The sequence below is a fragment of the Alligator mississippiensis genome, chromosome 4 (genome assembly GCF_030867095.1).
Source record: "Alligator mississippiensis isolate rAllMis1 chromosome 4, rAllMis1, whole genome shotgun sequence".
NCBI lineage: Eukaryota > Metazoa > Chordata > Crocodylia > Alligatoridae > Alligator > Alligator mississippiensis.
The window spans coordinates 239,443,841-239,457,152 of record NC_081827.1 but is presented as its reverse complement, the minus strand read 5'-3'; the positions used below and the strand labels follow the sequence as shown (position 1 = coordinate 239,457,152).

Here is a 13,312-nt window from a genome sequence, read left to right as displayed (position 1 = left end):
TTCAGCCCTATTATCTCAAAATAATTTTGTTGTTTTTATGACTTCTTAAATTTCCCAGAGGTAAAACTTGCTGTTTGAGGAGGAAGAAAACCCATATCATTTTGTTGCATAAAGTGGTGAATTTTTGCTCTGAGGCTAATTCAGGACAATTCTCAAATGAACACATTTTTTTCCATATTCCTGGTGAACAGCTATGCACACTAGAGGAACTCCGTATGTAGTATAACAAATGATATACTCCAAAAGTGCACATTTAAGACTGCAATTCTGTCTCAAGGTTTCACTGACATTGATAAATCACTCAGGCTCTGCTCTCTCAGTTTGTGTCACCAGCATCCCTCAGTGGACTCACAGTTTCCTCATATAATGTTGTGTGTACAGTACTTTATTACAGAATACACTTAATTTAAACAAAAATTAATCCTGGATGTGTAATTTCAAATCCACAATAAAACACACACAATACATGTTACTGTGCCTTATTAGTCTTCTTGAATCTTTGAAAACTCTCTGCTTCTCTTCATGCTTCTCTCGGCCCCAGAGGTGTGTTACCTCACCCTGCCATGACTTGCTGCATCTTACTGCTTAGCTGGACTACAGTAGATTTATCTGTTTACTAGTTATTACTTGGATTTGTATAGCTACCAATTTGTGACCGACTCAAATAGTCCAATTTCTTATTATACACTATTGTTTTCCTGTCCTTTCTGGTAAAAGGACTCATATGAATGCTGTTAGAAGTACTGTAACAGTTATTATTTATTAGCATTTAGAAGAGTACCCATTTTCATCATTCTATGGATATTATATTAGCTGGTATTACTCAGTAGTAGGTAAGCAGCTGTTACATCTCATCAATACTAAGTAAATCACTTTACTAAATATATTCAAATCCTTTTTTATTATATCCATGTGAGTTCCTTGGCTTCTAGTGGGTCTGGGCGTTTTCACTGCTAGGGAAGTATGTTGTCATCAACATGTCTGCCTCCTACTGCAAAGAGATTCAGCTTTTCTCCTCATATGGAAAACACCATAATGCTTCCTAAATGAGAGATTACTATATTGAAAGCAACCCTTCAGAAAACACCTTATCACTCATGTTTTTATATTACAAAACAAATCAGGTTTCGTGTTTACACTCAAGGACCAGCCTCTGTTTCCAGTTAAGATACACAAAATAATAAACTCATTGACTTTGGCCTTCCTTTAGCATAGCTGAAATATTGTTCACGAAGGGTAATAGTGACAGCTCCGGAGACTGTAGTCCTGTAACTATATGTAGAATATAGTATGGACAGCAAAGTGCAAACTTCCCTATGCAGCCCTGGCTTATATCTGAACTCCATAGATCATTTCTAGGTTTTAGCATGTAGGTTTTTTTTGTCCAGAGCTCTGTAAAGTGGTATTCTGAGCACAGAGCCAAAGGCTTTGATCTGCACTCAAACCTAAAAGACTCAGTAATGGAAAACTGAGTAATGAATCCCCATCTGCAGTAGCAGGTGCAGAGTCTTTCTATGGTCATAGCTACTAAGTATAAAGAAGCAGAATACATTGTTAATTCCTCCCATCATTTGTCATTTGGTTTTGGGGATCTGTACAGTCTGTAAAATCAATGACTATAAATGGGATACTCCCACACATATACCTGCAAATTCCTTCTGTGCACCTGCTGTAGAGCAGAGATACAAGTTTGCACAATTCCACAGGACAGGGAGCGGGAAGAGAAAGAACCTCTTCCTTCACATCTGTTATACTATATGAACATGCACTTATACCGGGGCCTTCCCACTGCCCCTTTCGGAGCGCAGGATCTCCCATTTGATCCTTACATTCGTTTGAGAGAAACAAGAGGGCCAAGTAGTGACAAATGCAATAATGTTTTCCTAAACTGGACTTGGAGAAACAGGAACTGGACTAGGAGAGAGAACTAACCATTGTTGAATGGATTGTTGAGCCATCAGACGGGAAGGACATTCAGGCCTTCCTGACTCTAGACAGGAAAATTCTAGGTATTTAAGGGCATGCAGTGATGTATTCCATTATCAATCTTCTGAGGTATCCAGGTTCATAGATAGTTGTTGTTGTTGCAAGAGGAACATAAGTTATATCTTGAAATTTTGCACTTGTGTTCATGAAATTTGTGCACGCATTCTTTAAAAAAAAAGTTCTTATGTCTAAATGTGCATTCTCTTATTCAACGGTCAGCATCTAGCACTTTACAACATGCCATAATCGGAGAAGCAACTCACCTTTTGAGTAAGTAGAGCTTGAACAACCTGATTGGCTACCTGAAAGAAATAAAATAGATGAGTATATAATATTGATTTTTTTTTTTTTGCGATGGATACACCCTTTTTGAGGAATCTCACTGTTTTGCCCCACAACATTCACCCTTAAGTAAGAATTTTTTATGGAGATGTCTATAATGTAGGTTATAACATGTAGCCTCAACTCCATTAGAAAGAATCTTAAAAACTCCAGAATGACATTATACATGTTTGTTTTACTTCTCTAATCTAAAGCAGGAGGGAGATGACAATGACAATCAGAGGGTCATATTTCTGGCTAGTGTACATGAGCATAGATGTAGTGAGTTCAGAGGAGATGAAATGCATCAGGTGAGGACATGGGCATGAATGGTTTCATAAAGCTTAATTGTTTTTTGATTCAATATTGACAAAATAGTACATCTATCATGACAGGCAGATACCATGAAATGCCACAGAAAATTAAAATACCTACTGACACCAAAATGTGGTTGGGAGGCATTCACAACACACAGTCTAATTGACTTGAATCAGATTACATGCCATTGATTAGTAGTACTGTATATTCAACAGGGAATTTTTAAATTTATTTATTTTGTACAAACATCCTCTCATTTACACCTGACACTGAGAAAGAAAAATATTTTCTCTTGTTGATGCCTTTACATAAATGTTTCATTTTAGTGTTGCCATAATCAAATGTAATTTGAAGCTGTACATACACATATTGTCACATTTGCAATATGTTTGTTCAAATTCCACTCAGCAATCTTATAGACGGGTAACATAATCATCGACATAACTAGCATGTATCAAGAGGCTCCAGTTGCAATTTACAGTACAATTTTTTTTTAATCTTACAATATAATACACAAGGCTGTCTTTTGGAAGTGCAAATCTGCACTGACTTTCCCTAAAGGTAGTCAATTTAAAAAAAAAATAAGACTGTTCATGTGAATTGAGTCAGGAGCAGAAAGCTGAAGCTAATTTATTTCTGTAAATAATTCCATTCTTTTAGATCCAAAAGTTGGATTTGATTCATATTCTCATAAAACTGCCTACTATCAATTCTTTTCTCAAACTAGTCCCTAACTTAAGGAAACCTGTGGAACAAGGGTCACATATAATAGCTCTATACATGATTTAACAGAAGACACAGACTAATATTAGAACTGTAATAACCCACAGGACTAAATGTGTTATCTTTGAAATCCATGTGTGTTGCCCTATGGGCTTTTAGTCCACATCTAACAGTGTTCCTTCTGGCATGTACTTTCAATGTCTGTTTGCTCTACCTGAAAATTGAACAGACCACATCTAATACATTATGTCTTTACTTCCTGACGTGGAGTTACTTTAGCAAGAAGGACTACAAAGTTCTTTGAAGTGTGTACAAATCAGTAGCAACAAAATTGTTTACAAAATTTTCTCATGGCTTTATACTGCACTCAGTAGTGCAAATGGAATAATCCCCCAGCTGAATACCATTTTCCAGTGTGGGTGACTGAAGTTAGGCATCTCAATGAAAGTCGCTTGATATTCACAGCTGCTAATGACCCACAACTCATGCTGATCCCAATAGGAAGGGCGGGCACTCAATTTATCTGAACATCAGGATACCATCATATTGTTTTAAGCACTGCAGCTAGAAAATTCTGTCCCTGTAAGATTTTTCAAGCACAGTTCTCTGATTGATATTTTAAAGCAGAGGCGGTGGACTCAGACAAGCTGGAAGTCTGCACGATAGGATTCTACAGCTACTGTTGCTTATTTAGGAATTGCACTGAAGACAGTCACCAATTAAAGTAATATCCACATTCCCAGAGCTTAAAGGTTCTCATCCTTTTCCTCTAATAAAGTCTACGTAATTATATGTGGAAAAGGGAAGTATTTGCTAACTGCAATCATACCTTGTACCTGTACTGCTATCACTTGAGAATGGCAATAAATTAGAGCATGCAATCACATGCCTGTGAGGTCGATACAATCCTTATTTTTTTTTAAATGGGAAATCTTAGCTTACAGCCAGATTTTATAGGTAATGGATAACCACTTTTGTTAGAACCATGGGTGCTTAGTAAACTGCAGATCTTAAAATGACTTTGCAAGTCTCTTTGTTAACACAGAAAAAGCACAGAATATAATACAGAAGTCCTGTTATACAGTAGAGAGCAGTGCCAGCCTTCACCTTGTTTGCCTTTCCTTATACCGCCACAACTAAGTATTTTAGATTAATTTTCTTTTTGTGGATCATAACACAAGAGATAAAAGAGTATGTTACACCGTTTCCTTGCACAGTTACGTTTGCATAAATATATTATGCCGTGGTTTGGAGAGGAAGTAGCAGAAATAATGAGTCAAACTTACGTGAAAAAATATCAGTGTCACTTATTTTTGAAATGTCTACTGTACTAAGCATACATACATTTGCAGAACCATTTCTCTCATGTATGGCTTTGTGCAGCATTTACAAATTGCAAATGTATTGAACAGAAGTTTAACATATTTTTCTATAATTCTCAGAGTAATAAAATGAATATTGGAAAAGCCTCTATATTTTAGTTTAACTAATTGAAGTGTATAACAACATTAATAAGGCATAATTTAAAGCTATCATCTACCACTAAGGTGGTAATTTGTATGATTTCCTATACCTTGGTATAGTCAAGCTTGACAGCAATCTTAGCTGGCACAATTATGTGAATAAACATTATAGTACTTCTTGCCAATAAACTGACAGTCAAATTACAAAACAGGAAACTAGGATTAAGCATGTAAAACTCAAGCCCCAAAGGTAAAAGAAGATAATCCTGTTTCTTACATTATGTTTCTAGAGACAGGAGAGATAGGTTTACAGTATATTTCTGAATCTTAAACAAATGAACTTTTTCTGGTGTGGATAGCATTAGCAAGCTTCAATGTTATTTACTTTCAAATACTATTCCAAAGATATTCATATGTGTACTTTAGAAACGGGTAATTAATTTAAAATCTGTGAATATTTTGTAGAATTCATAAAGAATTAAACCCTTTAAGGTTTGCCATTGATGAATAGAAGTTTGGTTGAGTTTTATTGTGAAAATGTTCACAGAGTCATAGGTTTGCCAGGGACCCCAAGGTTTATCTAATTCAACCCCATGCACAAATGCAAAGTGGACAATTCCTAAACTATCTCAGATAAATGTTTATCTAGCCTCTTCTTCAATGAGGGTCATGGAGCATGAGTTATTTTGTTACAGGGGCAAATATTCACATGGAAAGATTAAATGTAGGATATCAAATGAATGAAGAAAAAACTACAAGGAATGACTTAATGATAGAGATGAGGAGAAGGAGGAGAGAGAAAGGGTATGAAAGACTACATTCACAGGTTTTGAAAATGAGATCTAGCAGGTTTTTTGCTACACAGAAAATTAGAGGTCGTTTGATTGAAATTTTGCTTTGTGTTTTTGTGTGTACTGAATCAGCATACATACTGGGGAGCATTACTGGTTAGGGTGATGATAGGGAAACAGCTTCACAAAACCTTTTGCTGGGGATGCATAAGTGGTCAAAGGCAGACTCCACTGCTGAGATTGAAAACTTCCTCTCTGACTAGGTGAGCATGGCTGTCTTGCCCAACCCTCACCTGCCTAGACAAGGAGCAGTGATTTGTGGAGTAGAGCTCAGCTTTGAAGAGCCTAGTATTGAAGAACACTGACAGCTCCCTCCAACCAGTCCAGTATCTTATAGCCCATCTTTGCAATCACTAGTACTCTGATTTAAGGGCAAAGAAATGTCTGACAGATTACAAAATGCCCTTCTGTGTGGGTTAGAGCACAAGAGGATGCAATGCACACTGGTTCAGAATTTTCCTTTCGACCTGTTGAGATCATACCATGATAGATATGTACCTCTATTGTCTGCCTGGAGAAAGATGCCCAAGTCTTTCTATGGCTAGGGACAGGCATTCAAAAAACTGGAGCCTCAACTGATTCAATCTTTGCAGGTTACTCTAACCTGCCCAGATTGAATCAATTTGCAATTGAATAGACATTAATTTTTAATTCGGGAAATGCAGATACATGCCTGCAGTGGCTCAGGCCAGAAGCTGAAGGATGCTAGAGTGTCCCCTCAGCTGTAGGGAAGCTGTGCTGGGGGAGCCGTGGCCAGCCCTGGTAGTAGCCTCAAGTGAACTGGCCAGGGAGGGGATTTATTTCCCCTCGTCCCTGTCTCAGTGGCATGGACCTGAGCTGGGGTCCACCCGGTGCTTGCCCTTTGGGCCACACTCCTGCCACTTCCCACTCCCACTCTGGCTAGGGAGCAGAGGGGCAGAGCCAGCCCTGCTCTGCTGGAGCAGACAGCCCAGCCCAGGGCTGCAGAGTATGCTGGGATGCTGGAAGACTTTGGTTTAACTTAAACCAGGAAGGGGTCTGGGACAGAAGTTGCAGAAACCACTTTGAGCTCAGTCAGCTAAGTCTGATATTACATTCAACCAGATTTATCTCAAACCAGCTTCAGCCATTTTGAAACTGGTTTCTATGCACTGAACTTATGTTCTGTTACAGGTTTAAACCCCGACAGCCAGCACAGTTTTGTTGTGGGTAGGTCATGTCTGACTAACCTCAACTCCTACGACCAGGTTACTCACCACTTGGATAAAGGAGATAAGGTCGACGTCATTTACTTGGACTTTAGGATTTTGATTTGATGTCCCATGAGGCTCTCAAGGTAAAACTATGGGACTATGGGATCAACAATTCAATGGTCAGATGGGTGGGAAACTGGCTTCGAGGTCGGACCCAGAGAGTACTAATAGACAGATCTGTGTTGACCTGGTGGAAAGTAGACAGTGGCGTCCCCTGGGTTCAGTACTTGGACCATTGCTTTTTAACAGCTTCATCAATGATCCTGATGTGGGGGTGAAAAGCACACTGGTAAAGTTTGCTGCTGACACTAAGCTGTGGGAAAGCGTGGCCATGCATCAGGGTAGGCTGATGATCCAGGCAGACCTAGACAGATTAGTTAGATGGGCGGACCAGAACCAGATGCTGTTCAACACTGAGAAGTGCAAGGTGCTCCATCTGAGGAGGAAAAATCCACAACAAACTTACAGGCTCAGTGGTGCTAGGCTAGCTAGCACCATGTCCAAAAGGGACCTGGGGGTCATAATTGACCATAAAATGAATATGAGCCGCCAGTGTAATGCTACAGTTAGCAAAGCAAATAATACGCTGGCATGCATCAACCGATGAAACTCAAGCAAAACTAAGGAAGTTATTCCCCTGCTCTACTTGGCATTGGTGAGGCCGCAGCTGGAGTACTGCATCCAGTTCTGGGCGCCATTTCAAGAAGAATGAGGAGAAGCTTGAGAGAGTCCAGAGAAGAGCCATTCGTATGATTAGAGGCCCGAAGAGCAAGACACACAAGGAAAGGCTGACAGTTATGGGACTGTTCAGCCTAAAAAAGAGAAGACTTTGGGGAGACTTGGTGGCAGCTTACAAATATATCAGGGGTGAGCATCAGGAACTAGGCAAACAACTGTTCAGCAAAGCACCTGAGGGGGAAGCCAGAAGGAATGGTTATAAACTCCTAGATGAATGTTTCTGACTGGATATAAGGAAAAACTTCTTCACAGTTCGTGTGACCAGAGTCTGGAATAGACTCCCAGCAGGGGTGGTGCACGCATCCTGGAGATATTAAAAAGGAGACTAGACACACACCTTGCTGGGGTTATTTGACTCCAGCAGTCTTTCCTGCCTAGAGTAGGAGGGTTGGACCCAATGATATCACAAGGTCCCTTCCAGCCCTAAACTTCTGTAAACTCTGTGAACCAGTTTCTGATCACTTAACCGGTTTATGTGTAACTTCTGTTCCTAGCCTATGAGGCTAAGAGAATTTATTGGATCCAGGTACAGCATGTTTACAATCAACCCAATTCCCTTTGGGCAACTAAGAATAATTATTATCATGGACTGGGAAATTCTCTAGCATATGGCTGAGCTACTGAAATTTGGACACTGATCACAGCCTCTGGTTTCTGGTCCTGGGTGGTGAAGAACCTGCCAGAATCTAACCCAAAGTAAGGTCCAAAGAAGAAGAATTCAGCAGGAAAAAGTTGGGCTGTTAATAAAAACCCTGAAGAGGGAAGCCTCAAGCCAGAGCCTTAGAAAACAGACATTTTTTAACAAAAGAGGGACTGTCTAGTGATAAAATTGTGGGAAAAAATCCATATCCAACATGGTGATCAGAAAGCCTGGAAGGGTTTCTCACACACAATCCTTAATGGAGAAGACAGCATCCACAGGATGGAGAAAGTGGTATGGAGATTCGGTGCATGAGAAAAGGGGTCGGCATTAGGACACTCCTACTTAAGTGGTCTTCCTTGGTCACTAGAGAGTAAAGAGCAGGGACTACAGTACAGAATTTCTTGAAGGACTGAGACAACGGGGTTGGGGGGGAAGCACAGGGAAGGATGGCAGAAGAGAAGGTGGGTCACTACAGCCCCCTTCTTCAGTGGCCCCTTGAGGCCTTGTGGTGGGTCCCAGCATACGCGGGAGCTGGGCAACACTTGTTGGTCTGTACTGCCACACACTCTCTTCCTTGTTTTTTAATACCTGGAGCTGCCAACTCCTCCGGCATCTTCGGGCTTTATCAGACACCTAGGGTGTACCCAGATCAGAGCATATGTGTGGTCTGCGGTGCCTCAAACCTCAAGTGGCACAGCTCTGGGAGACTCTGGCTGCTGGCCAGAATGTCTACTCTCTTCTAGGTCCACCCCAGCTCCTCCAGCATGACATGGGCTGCGAGAAGCAGGGAATGGGCAGTTTGCCCAAGGTGAGGCATTATGCCCTACACCACAGCACAGGTGCAGGGGCATGTGCAGCAGCAAACATTTGTGCCGCTACTTTTTGTGCCACTGCAAGTGCACACCCCTGCATGTGGGGATGCTGCCCTAGAAGCTATCCACCAGGACAAAATTATGGTGTCTTCATGTTAGCAGCATCTGATATCAATTATTTTTCTTCCTTGGCTTTAATGTATAAGATACACCTTTCTTTTGGACCTTTTTATAGTGACAGCTGGAAACAATGGAACCAATGCTAAGGCCTTATAAACCCCGAGCCAGAGGCCACTAGAATGTGCATCACGGTCATGTAATAATTGATGAATGACTTGCACTCTCTAATTGTAAATGGCAAGCCCTAATCCGAAGCTAAGCCACATAGACTGGGAGGGTGGGAGTCTCCTGATTGCAAATATTGCAGCTAGAGGTTCATTTGTCAAGTGTTGTGTGCTGATGGTGAGAAAGAGAACAGGCAGTGGGGAAAGCAGTTGTGAATTTGTGGAGACATGGTGCTTTTGGTCTGGAACATGAAAGAAAGATAGAGTTTGGGATTTCTGAACAAGTAAATCACTTGCTGTTGTTTGTCTAGATCTCTATAAACACCAGAGTCCACTAAATACATCCATGACCTGTGGGGTCATTTTCTTCCCCTAATGAAATATAAGCCTGTAAAGCCTCACTTTTTGGCTAGCTTCTCAAGCCAAAGGACAAGAGTGTTTATGCTAGAGAAGGCAAGGTCAAAAAAGTATGCCCTGCACTGGTAGTGCTAAGTATGATGTTATGAGATGCCACTGAGCAATTATCTCATTAGATGGAGATAATTTCTAATGAGATAATAATCATCTCATTAGATTGAGATAATGAGAAACTGAAGAATAAATGTAAACTTTGTGAGTGAGAGAGGGAACCCTAGTATTAAGGTGCTATGTCATAAGACCTTTCCATTTAGCTTACCTCATCAAGGCACCTTTCATACTGTTGTCTTTGATTTTCATTTTCCAGAGCCAATGCTGAATTCTCTGCCTGTAGCGGGATACAACAAATAATGCAAATGAGTCAATGGGTATGTTGTGTGGCATGTTAACTCATTCAAGTTCTTTTCCATATATATATTCTCAAGCTCCACAAACATCTTTTAAAAAATACCAAACATGTTTCCTGTAAGTTATTAATAAAAAGGGAAACAGCATTAGCATTATGAAATTACCAAACAAATACACTGCAATTTAAAAAATACCAACACTGATGTTCTAAGCATGTTTATGATCTAGTTTTGCAAGATGTGAAAAAGCATGGCTGTGAAGCACTGCAAAATATATTTATACATCAGCTTTCCCGTTATGGTTAATTTATAAGCTGTGTGGAGAAAATATCTGGAGAAAAATGGAATCTACTCCAGTGAGGGGGCAAAGTGAAAGGGAGCCCTTTACACCTTTTATTTCTACAATTTCTTATAAGCCATAACCCAGAGGCTGCTGTAATGTAGAACTGTGTATATAGTGCTCCTATAATAAGTGATGGGTACCTTATATTCTCTGATCAGAAAATTAATTCCTTAATCTGCTGATTCTACACATGTGAGAGTATGTTATTACAACAGTGAAAAGGAACTTTATAAATGAAATCTGAAAGTCAATTAATAAATTTTACTCTAACAAATGTCAGTTTAAACATTACAAAGTTTTCCTTGGTTTTAATCTGTCTGTAATTATCCACCACTCTCAGATTTTTGCATAATGCACATGAAAAAGCAGCACAATCTGGCCTTAACATTTAAATTGCATTAAATCAATGTATTATTCTGCATAATTTGGCCTTCAGTTTGGGGAACTCTTGTCATAGGGAAAGAAGAATTTCCCCAACTGTACTAGGTACAAATACATCAGCTTTAAACAAGGGATCCTATGACCCCAGCTGACTTCCTGCCCTTTGGGCAGGGGGCTGGACTTGATGATCTTCCGAGGTCCCGTCCAGCCCTAATGTCTATGAAATCTATGAAACAAGGGCAGGGTTTCTGTTCTCTCTCTCAGAAATGAAAACCTGAAATATAAAATTTAAAGCTGGCTTTGAGAATCTGTGCGCTCTACCTGCCTCCCACTCATAACTTCACAACATGTAACCATAACACCACAATCAATACATTCAGATAATTACAACCATTACACAATTTACAATGCTTGCTTCACTTTTACTGCTCGGTCAATCCATAAAAGCTTAACGAATGGGATTCCAAAAGAATTGTAGTTAAGATAAAATGGTCACTATTTGGCTAATATTTGCCATTCTAGAGACAGTTAACTGATGTAACCTACAGGGACAGTTTTAGTTGTTTCTAAAAATAATGTAATCATCAGCCTAACCATGTAAATCTGTAATTAGCTAATTTCAAAATAAAATATAGCTCAAGAGAAGATGCTGGGAGAGAAAGGTGTCTGTTCATAATTAGCTAGTATTTTAAAACACAGACAAAAACTAAGGTAAGAAGGAAAAGAGAGAGTAATATATAAAGATCACACATACATTTCTAAATCATTTTACAGAATCAACAGCACACAAAAGACACATGGAAAGTCATCTATCAGGAGAGAAATTGAAATATCTGTATCCTACTGGAGTCACAGAAAAAAACCCGTTGATGCAACCTATGAGTACAAGAGAATCTAGAAGTTTCTGCAGAGTGCTGACACTTGACAGAATAAGGTGCAATAGTAACTACCAAACCAGAAGTACAAGTAAAAGCAGAAACCGGAGTAACAAAAGAAGCAGTAAGAGCTTGGGAGTTGTACTGTTAAACAGCTCTTTGTGCCGAACAGGCTGCTCCATGTTACAAGTTTACTCTTACTGGCACATACCTACAGGCTTCAGAATAAAATTTACCCATATGAAGTTATATCTTGATGGGTAAAAGATAAAAGTCAATATCTTCCTATGAACATTACTCTGAAATGTACATCCAGCACCTTAGTGCTCTGACACAGTCATTAAGACTAAGTACAGACAATCAAAAACCCCAAGGTTGAATTGATTCAGTCTTTGCAGGTTAGTCTATGTTGCAAAGATTGAACCAATAAGCAAATGAACAGGCATTCATTTTTGATTAAAGAAATGCAGCCGCATGCCTGCAGTGGCTCAAGCCAGAAGCCAGGGGATGCTAGAGCACGGCTCTCTGATACATAGCCAGCATGGGCTGTGCCTCTTTCTGCTGCTCCTGAGGCCTTTAGGATTTGCAGTCTACAATCACAGCAGCAGGACTCTGCAGGGTTGCATATCACTTCCTCTTCCTGCTTCTAGGTGCCTCTGGGATTTGTAGTCCAGTTGCAGCCAGCACTAAGCTGGCAGGGCAGGGCAGCTCTGTACTTGGGGAAAGGTGAGTTTAACCCCCCTTTCCTGGCCTCAGACCCCAGCCACAGTTTGCCTTGCAGGGCCAGTGAGGCCAGTGAGCTAGTCCTCACTGCTCCAGCTAGGGAACAGAGGGGTGGGCCAGCCCTGCTCACTGGAGGAGACAGCACAGCACAGCACAGCACAGCCCAAGGCTGCAAAGCATGCTGAGGGACTCTGATTTGACTTGAACCAGGAAGGGTTCTGGGACAGAAATTCTGTAAACCAGTTTGACCTAAATCAGTTAAGTCTGATACTACATTCAGTCAGGTTTATCCTAAACCAGGTTCAGCCATTTTTAAACGGGTTGATCTGCACTGAACTTCTGTTCTCTTACAGATTTAAACAAGTTTCTAATCACTTAAACTGGTTTATATGTAACTTCTGTCTGTCGTCTAAAATGCTAGATTGTGCAATACTTATTCATATTGGGCATCCGCTCAAACAAGACCTCTCTGGGATTAATCTTGATGAGTCAAGATTAATAGCTACATCAACATTAATAGCTCATCAACATTAATAGCTACATATGATCTATCCCTAAAATAGGAAGTTTGAAGACTGTATCCATGTCTAGACTACAACAACAACATATAGTTGCACAGCACAGAGTAAAAACTATCAGAAGAGTTCCCTGAATTTCTTTTAAGCATCTTGTCTCATACTCTGTGATATAGAAACATGGAAGCTAAGATCGCCTGAATCCTTTTGCTGAATATCAGATTTCAGCAACTACTTTTGATGAGTACACCACGAAAATTAGGAAATTTGAGTTTGACAGCATTAGAAATAAGTAGCACATTTTTCCTCCTAGCCAGCCACAGTGGAAACATCTGTATAA

At 40.1% G+C, this 13,312-nt stretch overlaps 1 protein-coding gene across 6 annotated transcripts in view; it reads right to left on the bottom strand.

Moving 5' to 3' along the window:
• The window catches only part of NCKAP5 (NCK associated protein 5), a 464,916-nt gene that overhangs the window by 138,306 nt on the left and 313,298 nt on the right, over nt 1–13,312 (bottom strand). For all 6 annotated transcript variants that reach the window (XM_059727432.1, XM_019480457.2, XM_059727427.1 and 3 more), the window contains exons 6-7: nt 10,048–10,116; nt 2,250–2,288 (exon numbers count right to left, since the gene is read on the bottom strand). In XM_059727432.1, the coding sequence (XP_059583415.1) occupies nt 2,250–2,288; nt 10,048–10,116 (108 nt within the window). The remainder of the gene's footprint in view (nt 1–2,249; nt 2,289–10,047; nt 10,117–13,312) is intronic.